This window comes from Takifugu rubripes, chromosome 21, assembly GCF_901000725.2.
Source record: "Takifugu rubripes chromosome 21, fTakRub1.2, whole genome shotgun sequence".
NCBI lineage: Eukaryota > Metazoa > Chordata > Actinopteri > Tetraodontiformes > Tetraodontidae > Takifugu > Takifugu rubripes.
Genome location: NC_042305.1, coordinates 19415751 through 19431704, shown reverse-complemented (window position 1 = coordinate 19431704; position 15954 = coordinate 19415751). Strand labels below are relative to the sequence as shown.

The 15954-nt window shown below is 53.4% G+C and overlaps 1 protein-coding gene across 1 annotated transcript; it reads left to right on the top strand.

Moving 5' to 3' along the window:
- LOC105419111 (NACHT, LRR and PYD domains-containing protein 3-like) lies at positions 1–11087 on the top strand. The gene is made up of 7 exons (XM_029829263.1): positions 1–461; positions 1322–1363; positions 4554–6417; positions 8748–8921; positions 9505–9678; positions 10155–10201; positions 10312–11087. Exons 1-7 carry the CDS (start codon positions 188–190, stop codon positions 10860–10862), a joined length of 3126 nt encoding a protein of 1041 aa, XP_029685123.1. The 5' UTR covers positions 1–187; the 3' UTR covers positions 10863–11087.
- Positions 11088–15954: the final 4867 nt, after the last annotated feature.

Sequence of the window (15954 nt, the reverse complement as noted above, 5' to 3'; positions counted from 1 at the left end):
TGAGACTGGTTTCACACTGATATTTTTAAATGTCACGCCGCGATCGACCGACCAGTAGATCCCGATCGACCGGTAGATCGGGATCGACGTAATGGGCACTCCTGCTCTAAAGAGAAGGTGTGTAGTTCACTCCTGAATTGTTCCTTCACTCACTTGATTGCAGGTCTACTGCCAGCAGGACGCTACAATGGCCCAAGAGATCCTGCTGAATGTTCTGGAGGATTTAACTGAGGAAGAATTCAATAAATTCAAATTTTACCTGAAAGATCCTGGAATCATGGGAGGCTTCAACCCGATTAAAAACTACCAACTAGAGACCAGAGAGAGGACGGTCGTTGTGGATTTGATGGTGAAGGCTAACAAAGATCAAGGAGCCCTGGAAGTCACCAAGAAGATTTTAGAGAAGATACCTCGGAACGACATTCTGCAAAATCTTTCAGCTGTCAGTTCAGATCCAACAGGTCAGTGACGCTTGTTTCAGTTTCTGTTCTAAAGCCTTTAATGCAGGCGAGTTCAGGACCAACAGACTGGGGAACTCATTCATCCCCCGAGCCATCAGGCTGTTCAACTCCTCACAGGGGGGGAGGAGGGCCAACAGGAGAACTGGAACATTTTTATAGTTTTATATTTATATTTATATTCTATTTTTAATTTATTCTATTTTATTTCTTATTTTATTCAATATCAATATCAATATCAATCTTTATTTATATGGCACTTTTCATACGCTAGGTAGCACAAAGTGCCTCACAAAGGATAAAAACAGCAAAGAGAACAACAGAATTAAGAAAAGGACAGACACACACATGCATACAACACACTTACACACACACCCACACACATAAACAAGCTGAGGCAAGCTGAGACATGGCTGGGCACCGAGACCTGAGGCGAAGGAGACGCCACTATTACATTTTTATTATCTTTAATAGGTTTGATGGGGTGTAATGGTGGTGGGTAATCTTGTACAGTGCTGTACGTTTCTTTGGAGATGCTAATTTCCCTGATGGACCCCCCCTAAAGGGATCAATAAAGTACTCTGAATCTTGAATCTTGAGGTTAAAGGTTAAACTGTTTCTCTAGTTGGTTATCAGTGTTGCTGAGTGTCAAGGTGGTCAGTTTTGCTGCACAGCATCTATGCGTAGTGGAGAATAAGCAAGTGAATCCCTTCATTGACTTTAGCCAGGTGGTATAATCTTTATTATAGGAACAGGAACTACTCAGCTTCCCGCGCTCTTAACCAGAACATATAAGGAGCAACAACGTCACGTTCTACAGGTGACATAAACATTGTATGATGGTGGGTTTCTTCTTTGTACAGTCTCAATGGTTGTACCTGGCTGTGTGCTCTCAGTCTGTCCAGGTAAGGGCTCAGCACCATCATTTGGTATATATTGACATAATCCATTTTTGTCCTTGTCATCAACATAAATTTCCCTTTTATCATTGACCTTGGGGTGCAGCTCCCAATCACTATACCTAATGTATGACTCACAATTCTGTGTTTCTTTTTTCCGTTCCAGTCTTGGTTGTGAACTTCACCAATCTGTGTTTCTGAACCTTTTCTTTCTCTGGATAATACACCAAGTACGCTGGGCTGTTTTTATCATAGCCCACAAAAATACCCTGCTCACACTTAGAGTCTAATTTCCCTTTGTCTAAGTGTTTGTAGGCATAGCATAGTGATCCAAATTTTTGCATTTTAGCTATGTTTGGTTCTTTTCCTGTAAATAGCTGGTATGGCATTTTCTTTGTTCGCCTACTGTAGCATCTGTTTCTAACATAAGCAGCTGTCTGTACAGCATAGTTCCAAAGTGTATTTGGTCAGTTACTTTCTAACAGTAGGCACCTGCCCATTTCATATAGGGTGCGTCAGCCTCTTTCTGCTGTACCATTTCGATGGGGTGAATAGGGTGCAGACGTTTCATGTCTGATTCTATTCTTAATTAATAGTGTCTGGAAGTCTTTACTTGTGTATTCTGTGCCATTATCAGATCGAATACATCGGACCTCTCCAGATGGAGCTACATCTGCCAAGAAACACTCCGTTGCTTGCACTGCATCACTTTTAGCTTTTAGAAAATATATCATCATGGTACCTGAATAATCATCTGTAAAAGATTGGGCATATCTGTAGCCCTCTATGCTAGGTGTTTGCATGGGACCTGCTAGATCAGTGTAAACTAACTCTAAGGGTTTCTTGTCCTTTGTACTAGGTTCTTTGTTTCTTGTCTGGGTGAATTTTCCCTTTGTGCACACTTCACATAATTGTGTCTGTCTGACTACACTTCCCTTCATCGCCATCCCTTTCACAAGACCTTATAACTTTTGTCGTCATCGTAATTCCAATGACCTAGTATTTCATGCCAGGTTTGAGCATCATGACATACTTTACATTGGTCGACATTGTCTTCTTTTGATGACAAGTAATACAAGTTACCACTCTGGTGGATGTCAAATCTGTTACCGTTCCTGGTGACCATTCGGCTGTCCCCCTTTGGAAGGTGATTGTCGCTGCTCCATTTGTGGTCCTTGCCACAGAAAAGATGTCATGCGGGTATGTAGGGGTGTATAAATCCTCTCTTAGATGTGCTCTGTGCTGTTGTCCAGCGTTGTCAAGTAGGCAGATTGTCGCCGTTCCTCTTCTTTGTGCTATTCCTCTGAACTTTGTTCCGTCGACTAACTCCACTGAGTGTGAGTCAGGTTGGAAAGTGTCATTGAAGCTCTCAAACTTCGTGACCTCCTCCGTCCTCAGGCCCTCAAAGCAGGTCAGGAAAAACCTGGAGAAACCTGGAGGAGATCCACAGCTGAGGGATCCGTCTCCCTGGGACGGGCAGACGTGCAGCAGAGGCCACGTGCACAGAGCACATCAGCATTAACAGTAATATACCAGGTCCAGGTGCATCTTCAGACGTCCTCATCAGAGATGTGGCCCACCTTCATCCTCCGGGTCCTGATGGAGCGAATCCAGGATCAGCAAGACCAGAGAAAACCAAGACCGGCAATATGTGCATTTATGTAGGAGAATATGGGAACGGGCAGGAGAGGACAGACGGGCCATGCTGTAATAAAGGCATGGATAGAGGTGTAAAAAAGGCATGGATAGAGGTGTAATAAAGGCATGGATAGAGGTGTGATAAAGGCATGGATAGAGGTGTGATGAAGGCATGGATAGAGGTGTGATGAAGGCATGGATAGAGGTGTGATAAGGGCATGGATAGAGGTGTAATAAAGGCATGGATAGAGGTGTAATAAAGGCATGGATAGAGGTGTAATAAAGGCAGGGATAGAGGTGTGATGAAGGCATGGATAGAGGGTGTATAAAGGCATGGACAGAGGTGTAATAAATGCATGGATAGAGGTGATAGAAAGGCATGGATAGAGGTGTGATAAAGGCATGGATAGAGGTGTGATAAAGGCATGGATAGAGGGTGTGATAAAGGCATGGATAGAGTGAATAAAGGGCATGGACAGAGGGTGGTAATAAAGGCATGGACAGAGGGTGTAATAAAGGCATGGACAGAGGTGTAATAAAGGCATGGACGGAGGTGTAATAAAGGGCATGGACAGAGGTGTAATAAAGGCATGGACAGCGGTGTAATAAAGGGCATGGACAGGGTGTAATAAAGGCATGGACGAGGTGTAATAAAGGCATGGACAGAGGTGTAATAAAGGCATGGACGGAGGTGTATAAAGGCATGGACGGAGGTGTAATAAAGGCATGGACGGAGGTGTAATAAGGCATGGACGGAGGGAGGTGTAATAAAGGCATGGACGGAGGTGTAATAAAGGCATGGACGGAGGTGTGATAAAGGCATGGACGGAGGTGTGATAAAGGCATGGACGGAGGTGTGATAAAGGCATGGATAGAGGTGTGATAAGGGCATGGATAGAGGTGTAATAAAGGCATGGATAGAGGTGTAATAAAGGCATGGATAGAGGTGTAATAAAGGCATGGATAGAGGTGTAATAAAGGCATGGATAGAGTGACCATCATAACGACTAACGTCATTAAAATGTCATAAATTTAGAGTTAACTGTTACCAAGACACACAGGAAGTGGTCTGACTGAGGAGGCATGCTTAGGGTTAGGGTTAACCCATCCTTCCAGATGAAGCTGCACCGCCTTTTCTTGGAATGGAGGTTTGTGTCCTATCAAGTTCAGAACTCATGATCAACCCTTCGGACCTGCTGAGACCCGCCACCACTTTCATTGTTTTTCCTGATCTGGAATCAGTGAAACTTGATCCAGTCTGAAACTTTGAGCGTCAGATCTCAACAGCAGCATCAACAGCAAATTGCTGCAGCGTCAGTCTGAAAGAATTCCAGTCGTACCTGCTTTAAAAGCTCTTCTGAGTTCTTTACTTAAGTTTTTGGGATTGTTTTACTCCAGTGATGCTGTTCTTGTCTTTTTGAAATGTGAAGCCCAACTGGACCTGAGAAGAAGATAAACTGTAAAACATCAGCTCAAAGAACTCTGGAATAAATATATAATATATTCATATCTGCTGAATATATCGACTAACACATGTGCATGTATATTTTGCTTTAAGGTCCCACATGTGAACACGTCCCCATCGACTCTCATCAATCAAACCTTCAGTCAAACCTGAGGAGCAAGTTTATGTGTGTGCAGGAAGGCTGTGATGAGAAGGTAGACGAGCAACGGCTGGACGACGTCTACACACAGCTGTACGTCACCACCGGTGGCGACATACACATCAATGCTCAGCACGAGGTCACTCAGATTGACATGGTTGGGAACCCTTCAGACACAGAACAACCCATTAGTCCCAGTGACCTGTTTACACCTCCAGCTGGGAAATATAAACCCATAAGAACTGTTCTGACCAACGGAAATGCAGGAATTGGCAAAACCTTTCTAATCCGCAAGTTTGTGTTGGACTGGGCAGAACAACGAGCCAATCAAGACGTGCATCTCATATTGCCGTTCACCTTTCGCCACCTGAACCTGTTGAGGGGGACACGCCGATCCTTGGCTGAACTCACTCATGAGTGCATCCAAGAGTCCAGGGCCATTCAAATAGAGGCTCTTAACAGCATCTTTACAGCTCTGCAGTCATCAGGAGACGCCAATTTTGACAATTGTAAATTCAAGCTTCTGTTTATCTTGGATGGGCTGGATGAGAGCCGACTAGAAATGGACACCAGAACCAATGAATTCCAGGAGGCGGATATAGATGTGAAGGCACCGTGCTCGGTGGAGGTCCTGCTCACAAACCTCATTAACAGAAGTCTTCTCCCCTCCGCTCGACTCTGGATAACCACGAGGCCCGCGGCAGCCAATCAGATCCATCCGGATTTTGTGGACATGAGGACAGAGGTGCGAGGGTTTACTGACGTGCAGAAGGAAGAGTACTTTAGGAGGAAGTTCAAGGAGGAGGAGCAGGCGTGCAGGATCATCTCTCACATCAAGGCATCTCAAAGCCTCCATATCATGTGTAACATCCCAATCTTCTGCTGGGTCACTGCAAAGGTTTTTGAAGATGTGTTGAAGATGCGAGAAGAACTGCCCAAGACTCTCACAGCGATGTACATCTCCTTCCTGGTTGTTCAGTTCTCACTGAAAAACAAGAGAGGAGACGGGAAAGGTCCACAATGGAGTCCAGAGAGCTGTGAGATGATTCCAATTCTGGCAAAGCTGGCATTTGAACAACTGCAGAAAGCCAATGTGATCTTCTACGAGTCCGATCTAAGAGACTGTGGCATCACCGTCAGGGAGGCTGATGCCTACTCAGGAGTGTTCACGCAGATGTTCAGAAGGGAGCGAGGACTGTTCAAGGAGGAGGTGTTCTGCTTTGTCCATCTGAGTGTTCAGGAGTTTCTCGCTGCTCTTCATGTACATTTGACATTCACCAAGTTTGGCACCAACATACTGTCAGAAACACCAACCTCATTACGTTATTTAGGCTCTAAACTGCCCAACTCCAAAATCAAACAGGCTGATTTTTACCAGTGTGCGGTGGACGAGGCCTTGCAAAGTGAAAAAGGACACCTGGACCTGTTCCTGCGGTTCCTTTTGGGTCTTTCTCTGCCGACCAATCAGGCTCTTCTACGAGGTCTAATTAACCTTGAAGGCAGCTCAGAGCCCAATCAGGAAATCATTGGCTACATCAAGGAGAAGATTGGAGAGAATCTGTCCTCAGAGAGAATCATCAACCTGTTCCACTGTCTGAACGAGCTGAACGATAGTTCACTGGTCCAGGAGGTTCAACAGAACCTCAGATCTGGAAGATTGACAACAGAAAGTCTCTCCCCTGCTCAGTGGTCAGCTCTTGGCTTCATATTACTGTCCTCAGGACAAGACCTGGAGATGTTTGACCTGAAGAAATACTCTGCTTCAGAGTGGGTTCTTCTGAGGCTGCTGCCAGTGGTCACAGCCTGCAGAAAAGCTGTGTAAGTGTTCTGCAGGTGTCTGCAGGTGTCTGTAGGTGTCTGCAGGTGTTCTGCAGGTGTTCTGCATGTGTCTGCAGGTGTCTGCAGGTGTCTGTAGGTGTCTGCGGGTGTTCTGCAGGTGTCTACAGGTGTCTGCAGGTGTCTGCAGGTGTCTGCATGTGTCTGCATGTGTCTGCAGGTGTTCTGCAGGTGTCTGCAGGTGTCTGCAGGTGTTCTGCAGGTGTCTGCAGGTGTCTGCAGGTGTCTGCGGGTGTTCTGCAGGTGTCTACAGGTGTCTGCAGGTGTTCTGCAGGTGTCTGCATGTGTCTGCAGGTGTCTGCAGGTGTTCTGCAGGTGTTCTGCAGGTGTCTGCAGGTGTTCCACAGGTGTTCTACAGGTGTTCTGCAGGTTGTCTGCAGGTGTCTATAGGTGTCTGCAGGTGTTCTGCAGGTGTCTGCAGGTGTTCTGCAGGTGTCTGCAGGTGTTCTGCAGGTGTCTACAGGTGTCTGCAGATGTCTACAGGTGTTCTGCAGGTGTCTGTAGGTGTCTGCAGGTGTTCTGCAGGTGTTCTGCAGGTGTCTGCAGCTGTTCTGCAGGTGTCTGCAGGTGTTCTGCAGGTGTCTGCAGGTGTCTGCAGGTGTTCTGCAGGTGTCTACAGGTGTCTGCAGGTGTCTGCAGGTGTTCTGCAGGTGTCTGCAGGTGTTCTGCAGGTGTCTGTAGGTGTTCTGCAGGTGTCTGCAGGTGTTCTGCAGGTGTCTGTAGGTGTCTGCAGGTGTTCTGCAGGTGTCTGCAGCTGTTCTGCAGGTGTCTGCAGGTGTTCTGCAGGTGTCTGCAGGTGTTCTGCAGGTGACCTGTAAATGTTCCGCAGGTGTCTACAGGTGTTCTGCAGGTGTTCTGCAGGTGTTCTGCAGGTGTCTGCAGGTGTTCTGCTGGTGGTTTGCAGGTGTCTGCAGGTGTTCTGCAGGTGTCTGCAGGTGTCTACAGGTGTTCTGCAGGTGTCTACAGGTGTTCTGCAGGTGTCTGCAGGTGTCTACAGGTGTTCTGCAGGTGTTCTGCAGGTGTCTGCAGGTGTCTGCAGGTGTTCTGCAGGTGTCTACAGGTGTCGGCAGGTGTCTGCAGGTGTCTGCAGGTGTTCTGCAGGTGTCTGCAGGTGTTCTGCAGGTGTTCTGCAGGTGTCTGCAGGTGTCTGCAGGTGTCTGCAGGTGTTCTGCAGGTGTCTACAGGTGTCGGCAGGTGTCTGCAGGTGTCTGCAGGTGTTCTGCAGGTGTCTGTAGGTGTCTGCAGGTGTTCTGCAGGTGTCTGCAGCTGTTCTGCAGGTGTCTGCAGGTGTTCTGCAGGTGTCTGCAGGTGTTCTGCAGGTGACCTGTAAATGTTCCGCAGGTGTCTACAGGTGTTCTGCAGGTGTTCTGCAGGTGTTCTGCAGGTGTCTGCAGGTGTTCTGCTGGTGGTTTGCAGGTGTCTGCAGGTGTTCTGCAGGTGTCTGCAGGTGTCTACAGGTGTTCTGCAGGTGTCTACAGGTGTTCTGCAGGTGTCTGCAGGTTGTCTACAGGTGTTCTGCAGGTGTTCTGCAGGTGTCTGCAGGTGTCTGCAGGTGTTCTGCAGGTGTCTACAGGTGTCGGCAGGTGTCTGCAGGTGTCCTGCAGGTGTTCTGCAGGTGTCTGCAGGTGTTCTGCAGGTGTTCTGCAGGTGTCTGCAGGTGTCTGCAGGTGTCTGCAGGTGTTCTGCAGGTGTCTACAGGTGTCGGCAGGTGTCTGCAGGTGTCTGCAGGTGTTCTGCAGGTGTCTGCAGGTGTCCTGCAGTGTCTGCAGGTGTGTCTGCAGGTGTCCTTGCAGGTGTTCTGCAGGTGTTCTGCAGGTGTCTGCAGGTGTTCTGCAGGTGTTCTGCAGGTGTCTGCAGGTGTCTGCAGGTGTCTGCAGGTGTCTGCAGGTGTCTGCAGGTGTCTACAGGTGTCGGCAGGTGTCTGCAGGTGTCTGCAGGTGTCTGCAGGTGTCTGCAGGTGTTCTGCAGGTGTCTACAGGTGTCGGCAGGTGTCTGCAGGTGTCTGCAGGTGTCTGCAGGTGTCTGCAGGTGTCTGCAGGTGTTCTGCAGGTGTTCTGCAGGTGTCTGCAGGTGTCTGCAGGTGTCTGCAGGTGTCTGCAGGTGTCTGCAGGTGTCTACAGGTGTTCAGCAACACGCATCACATCTGGCAGCGTTTTAGGCAGTCGCAGTAGTTACTCCAAGAACTGATTTCATTCCGTATCATTGCACCTTCCGTCCTCATAAAGGTCAACTAAAGAAATAAGCCTGCGTCCCTGATTGTGCAGGAGAGAACCAGAAGGATTTCCTGCTTTCTTCTTCTTTTCTTTTTTCAGGTTGAGTCACTGCAATCTGAGTGAGAGGAGTTGTGAAGCTCTGTCCCCCGTCCTCAGCGCCTCCTCCTCTAGTCTGCTAGAGCTGGACCTGAGTGACAATGACCTGAGGGATTCAGGGCTGAACAAGCTCTCTGTTGGTCTGAAGAGTCCAAACTGCCGGCTGGAGATCCTCAGGTTAGTGCTCCTTATCAGCATCATCAGTTTTTCTAAATGGCAGCTTGAAATGTTGGTTATCTTCCAAAAAGAGGAAATATCTTTACCAAAAATGCCGACCAGCCGACCACTGTTCACTCCCACAGCTTTTAAAATGACTTAGTCTGGTTCTGGTTCCTGTGCTTCGCTCCCCAGTCAGGTCCAGGCCCCGACACACGACCCAGAACTTTGCATAAATGAGCTGTTAATTAGTGAGCATTGTGTGTGTGTGTGTGTGTGTGTGCGTGTGTGTGTATGTATGTGTGTGTGTGAGTGTGTGTGTGTGTGTGTGTGTGCGTGCGTGTGTGTGTGTGTGTGTGTGTGCGTGTGTGTGTATGTGTGTGTGTGTGTGTGTGTATGTATGTGTGTGTGTGTGTGTGTGTATGTGTGTGTCTGTGTGCGTGTGTGTGTGTGTGTGGTGTGTGTGTGTGTGTGTGTGTGAGTGTGAGTGTGTGTGTGTGAGTGTGTGTGGTGGATGTGTGTGTGGTGGTTGTGTGTGTGTGCGTGTGTGTGTGTGTGTGTGCGTGCGTGTGTGTGTGTGTGTGGTGGATGTGCTTGCATGCAGGTTATCGGGCTGTCTCATCACAGCAGAAGGATGTTCTTCTCTGGCCTCAGCGTTGAGGTCCAACCCAACCCATCTAAAAGAACTGGACCTGAGCTTCAACCATCCTGGAGATGTTGGAACGAAGCAGCTCTCTGCTGTTCTGGAGGATCCAGAGTTGAGCCTGGAGGTTCTCAGGTAGATGCAAACACCCTCCCTAAAATGAAGACCTGATACTATTTATTGATGAGCATGGAGACCTTCCAGACGTTCGGTGGTTCAAGCAGCACATTGTGAGATCTGAACCACCTCTGAGCAGAGAGATGTGATGCTTTCTGGACCTTCAGGGTACGAGAACCCACATAAGGGAGAATAAAAGGGTCACGTCAGAGATACAAAAAGATCAGGTGATGCCAGCACAACCATCTGGGCTGCAGCCACTGCCTGTGAGGGAATCCTTAGAGAGAAATAGGCAAAGTTCTCCTCCATGACGTTGGCATATGGAGAGATGTCACAAATCCAGCTCTGAGGTTCACAAACCGAATCAAGAGCAAACCGGTTCAGGCCGACCCAAAGTCAGGGACGAACAGTGTAGAGCTCAAGGTTGAGGTGGCATCTGTTGAACCTCTGTCCTGCCTTGGATTTCATTTCCTCTGTGTCTTCTCCCAATCCAGACTGGACCATTGTGGGAAAGAGAGACTTAAGAGTGGTGTGAAGAAGTGTAAGTGATCAACTTGATGCGTCAGCACGTCACGCTCTGAAAAAAGCAGCAGTTAGTGGACTCAGTTGTGTTTCATGAGCTGGTTCCTGGTTCCTCCTCTCTCCCTTTAGATCACTGTGAGCTCAGCGTGGACACCAACACCGTCCACAGGTCAATCCAAGTGTCCAACAACAGGGTGATGAGGAGAGTGGCCGAGGACCAACCATATCCAGACCATCCAGAGAGGTTTGAGGACTGTCTCCAGCTGCTGTGTAGCAACAGCCTAACTGGTCGCTGTTACTGGGAGGTGGAGTGGACAGGATTTGTTTACATTTCTGTGGCATACAAAAAGATCCAGAGACATGGAAGCAGTCCCCAATGCTGGTTTGGAAGGAATCAGCAGTCTTGGAGCCTTCTGTGTTCTGACAGCGGTTACTCTGTCCTCCACGATAACATAAGTGTAGACCTCCCCTTCTCATCCACTGATCCTCGGAGAGTCGCCGTCTATGTGAACTACCCCGCTGGCACTGTGACCTTCTACAGAATCATCACCGACACCCTGGTCCACCTCTATACCTTCAAAACCACATTCACTGAACCGCTGTTCCCTGGCTTCGGCTTTAGTTCATGGTCTGGGTCCTCGGTGCATTTGTGTTCGAACGCAGGAGAAGCTCCCGTCTGAAGAAACACGAGGGTTGAGCTCACGGCCTGAATATGAGTTCTAGACCTGCTGGATGTTCATCATGAAGGTCCCGTCTGTCCAACCAACCTCATCTTTCCTATTGCTGATTCCACAGGTTGTCAGGAGAGAGCAACGTGATCCTAGCAAAACTGGCTGTTTTTCTACACCTCTTTGTCCTTTATTTTTAATTTTCCTGGTGAGATTAAACCTCTTTTTCCAAAGCGACTCAGCCAAGTTGGCCTCATCCTTCATGATCACCACGAGAACTCACAGATGTAAACAGTAACATAGATCCCAAGAGGAGACAGAGAGCTTAGAACGGAGAAGAGACAAAATTAACATCCAACATCAGAAAAGCAATGTCAATTCTCACTCAGATACATTTTTAAGGGTCTTGAATTGTCCAAGCGTGAACTATGGGGTGTTTAGAATGTTATTCCACAGCCAGCTAAATAATCATAGAGCTCTGGAAAGGCTGCCATCTAGTGGAGCAAATGTTGTAGGCACCATATAACACAACTGTGATCATCAGTATAAATCTGTATTCTAAAAAACAAGCATCTTCAGAGTCGCCCTCGACTTAAAAATAATCTCATGGTGAATCACAATACAAGAGGAAACAGCATCTGCATGTTGGCAAGAGGACATTTCTGATATTCCAATATTTATGTTTTTAACTGTAGTGCTGATCACGGCCATGCTGGGGGGGGGGGTGAAGGTCTAGAACAGCACCGGACTCGTGACTAAAGACGTCACAAAAGCAGTCCGGGATGTTTGACCACAATTCCAATGAAGCAGGAATCAGAAATAAACTGGATCACAGTGGGATTGTGGAGCACGTCTGAGATGTTCAGCCATCGTAGCTCTGGTGCAGTAAAGATGAAGTATTCTACATATACGGCTGAATATATAGTTAGAACTAAATGCATCAGTGAGGCCTTCCTTCCTCTCACAGCATCATTAACAGCTTCACAGGCTGAAACAGGCCATTGATATTTAGACTATTGATCAACGGCTGCTCCTATTAGGAGAATCAATAGAAAAATCAGGTCGTCAACGCTGTGCCACTCCGCCCCCACGGCGAGGGCGTCCGCGGCCTCCACCCGTCTCAACGCTGTGCCGCTCCGCCCCCACGGCGACGGCGTCCGCGGCCTCCACCCGTCTCAACGCTGTGCCGCTCCGCCTCCACGGCGACGGCGTCCGCGGCCTCCACCCGTCTCAACGCTGTGCCGCTCCGCCCCCACGGCGACGGCGTCCGCGGCCTCCACCCGTCTCAACGCTGTGCCGCTCCGCCTCCACGGCGACGGCGTCCGCGGCCTCCACCCGTCTCAACGCTGTGCCGCTCCGCCCCCACGGCGAGGGCGTCCGCGGTCTGCGGCCTCCACCCGTCTCAACGCTGTGCCGCTCCGCCCCCACGGCGAGGGCGTCCGCGGTCTGCGGCCTCCGCCCGTCTCAACGCTGTGCCGCTCCGCCTCCACGGCGACGGCGTCCGCGGCCTCCACCCGTCTCAACGCTTTGCCGCTCCGCCTCCACGGCGACGGCGTCCGCGGCCTCCACCCGTCTCAACGCTGTGCCGCTCCGCCTCCACGGCGACGCCGTCCGCAGCCTCCACCCGTCTCAACGCTGTGCCGCTCCGCCCCCACGGCGAGGGCGTCCGCGGTCTGCGGCCTCCACCCGTCTCAACGCTGTGTCGCTCCGCCTCCACGGCGACGGCGTCCGCAGCCTCCACCCGTCTCAACGCTGTGCCGCTCCGCCCCCACGGCGAGGGCGTCCGCGGTCTGCGGCCTCCACCCGTCTCAACGCTGTGCCGCTCCGCCTCCACAGCGACGCCGTCCGCGGCCTCCACCCGTCTCAACGCTGTGCCGCTCCGCCCCCACGGCGACGGCGTCTGCGGCCTCCACCCGTCTCAACGCTGTGCCGCTCCGCCTCCACGGCGACGCCGTCCGCAGCCTCCATCCGTCTCAACGCTGTGCCGCTCCGCCCCCACGGCGACGGCGTCCGCGGCCTCCACCCGTCTCAACGCTGTGCCGCTCCGCCCCCACGGCGACGGCGTCCGCGGCCTCCACCCGTCTCAACGCTTTGCCGCTCCGCCTCCACGGCGACGGCGTCCGCGGCCTCCACCCGTCTCAACGCTGTGCCGCTCCGCCTCCACGGCGACGCCGTCCGCAGCCTCCACCCGTCTCAACGCTGTGCCGCTCCGCCCCCACGGCGAGGGCGTCCGCGGTCTGCGGCCTCCACCCGTCTCAACGCTGTGTCGCTCCGCCTCCACGGCGACGGCGTCCGCAGCCTCCACCCGTCTCAACGCTGTGCCGCTCCGCCCCCACGGCGAGGGCGTCCGCGGTCTGCGGCCTCCACCCGTCTCAACGCTGTGCCGCTCCGCCCCCACGGCGACGGCGTCCGCGGCCTCCACCCGTCTCAACGCTGTGCCGCTCCGCCCCCACGGCGAGGGCGTCCGCGGTCTGCGGCCTCCACCCGTCTCAACGCTGTGCCGCTCCGCCTCCACGGCGACGCCGTCCGCAGCCTCCACCCGTCTCAACGCTGTGCCGCTCCGCCCCCACGGCGAGGGCGTCCGCGGTCTGCGGCCTCCACCCGTCTCAACACTGTGTCGCTCCGCCTCCACGGCGACGGCGTCCGCAGCCTCCACCCGTCTCAACGCTGTGCCGCTCCGCCCCCCACGGCGAGGGCGTCCGCGGTCTGCGGCCTCCACCCGTCTCAACGCTGTGCCGCTCCGCCTCCACAGCGACGCCGTCCGCGGCCTCCACCCGTCTCAACGCTGTGCCGCTCCGCCCCCACGGCGACGGCGTCTGCGGCCTCCACCCGTCTCAACGCTGTGCCGCTCCGCCCCCACGGCGAGGGCGTCCGCGGTCTGCGGCCTCCACCCGTCTCAACGCTGTGCCGCTCCGCCTCCACGGCGACGCCGTCCGCGGCCTCCACCCGTCTCAACGCTGTGCCGCTCCGCCCCCACGGCGACGGCGTCCGCGGCCTCCACCCGTCTCAACGCTGTGCCGCTCCGCCCCCACGGCGACGGCGTCCGCGGTCTGCGGCCTCCACCCGTCTCAACGCTTTGCCGCTCCGCCTCCACGGCGACGGCGTCCGCGGCCTCCACCCGTCTCAACGCTGTGCCGCTCCGCCTCCACGGCGACGCCGTCCGCAGCCTCCACCCGTCTCAACGCTGTGCCGCTCCGCCCCCACGGCGAGGGCGTCCGCGGTCTGCGGCCTCCACCCGTCTCAACGCTGTGTCGCTCCGCCTCCACGGCGACGGCGTCCGCAGCCTCCACCCGTCTCAACGCTGTGCCGCTCCGCCCCCACGGCGAGGGCGTCCGCGGTCTGCGGCCTCCACCCGTCTCAACGCTGTGCCGCTCCGCCCCCACGGCGACGGCGTCTGCGGCCTCCACCCGTCTCAACGCTGTGCCGCTCCGCCCCCACGGCGAGGGCGTCCGCGGTCTGCGGCCTCCACCCGTCTCAACGCTGTGCCGCTCCGCCTCCACGGCGACGCCGTCCGCAGCCTCCACCCGTCTCAACGCTGTGCCGCTCCGCCCCCACGGCGACGGCGTCCGCGGCCTCCACCCGTCTCAACGCTGTGCCGCTCCGCCCCCACGGCGACGGCGTCCGCGGCCTCCACCCGTCTCAACGCTTTGCCGCTCCGCCTCCACGGCGACGGCGTCCGCGGCCTCCACCCGTCTCAACGCTGTGCCGCTCCGCCTCCACGGCGACGCCGTCCGCAGCCTCCACCCGTCTCAACGCTGTGCCGCTCCGCCCCCACGGCGAGGGCGTCCGCGGTCTGCGGCCTCCACCCGTCTCAACACTGTGTCGCTCCGCCTCCACGGCGACGGCGTCCGCGGCCTCCACCCGTCTCAACGCTGTGCCGCTCCGCCCCCACGGCGACGGCGTCCGCGGCCTCCACCCGTCTCAACGCTTTGCCGCTCCGCCTCCACGGCGACGGCGTCCGCGGCCTCCACCCGTCTCAACGCTGTGCCGCTCCGCCTCCACGGCGACGGCGTCCGCGGCCTCCACCCGTCTCAACGCTGTGCCGCTCCGCCCCCACGGCGACGGCGTCCGCGGCCTCCAATGTCGCAGCGTCACACCAGGACAAATTCCTGGCTTGTGTAATACTGTGTATTACATGAACAATGGTAATAAACCTGCTTCTGATTCTGTCTCTTGCTCTGTTTGGGACCTGCCATCTTGTGCCCCCCCTCCCTTAGACACGTCTGAATTCTGTAACCAAGGACCTCCTACTCTCAATAAACAAGGATGGGGGAGGTGAGGATGGGGGAGGTGAGGATGGGGGAGGTGAGGATGGGGGAGGTGTGCGTCAGGACGTGTTGGAGATCTGGAACTGAGCACATCTCTCCGTCCTCCTGCAAGTAAAATTCAGAACTGTTGTCTTTGCCTCATTTGTGTTTCTGGTGTTTCAGGTTGTTTGAACCTAACAGTTCCGCACGTGTGTTGCTTGCTTCTCCCTGCAGGGGGCGTGGAGGAGCCGGTAATTAGTTCCAGCTGGCGCTGCAGGTGGACACACCTGTCGGTGATCTCCATCAAGACGTCTGCCTGTCTGCCTGCCTGTCTGAATCAGTGTACACTCGTACCTTTATACATTTGTCTCTGGGTCATTTGTCTCTTTATACATTTGTCCCTGATTCAGCAATCGTCTCCTCTCTCGGGTTTATTGTATCTGGCAGCTGACAGGAACAGAAGCGCTGCTGTCACGTGACGCCGGTCACCTGTCACGTGACGCCGGTCACCTGTCACGTGACGCCGGTCACCTGTCACGTGACGCCGGTCACCTGTCACGTGACGCCGGTCACCTGTCACGTGTTCAGCACACCCTCAAACATGGACATGTCCCACCGGGAGGCGGCCCAGGACCAGGTGGAGGGATCACATCTCTGGCCTGCCTGGGCACCCCCCCTGGACCGGCTGCCCCCGCGACCCGGGTCCAGATAAGCGGCAGAAAATGAAACGAAACACCCTCAAACAATGAAGGAAAATTGGACCTTTGGTGTCACCACTGTTGTAATTTTAGGAAAAGTTGAACTTTTTGTTTCGCTCTCATTTCTTAACAAAACATTGATCAAAGAAATTTCCATAA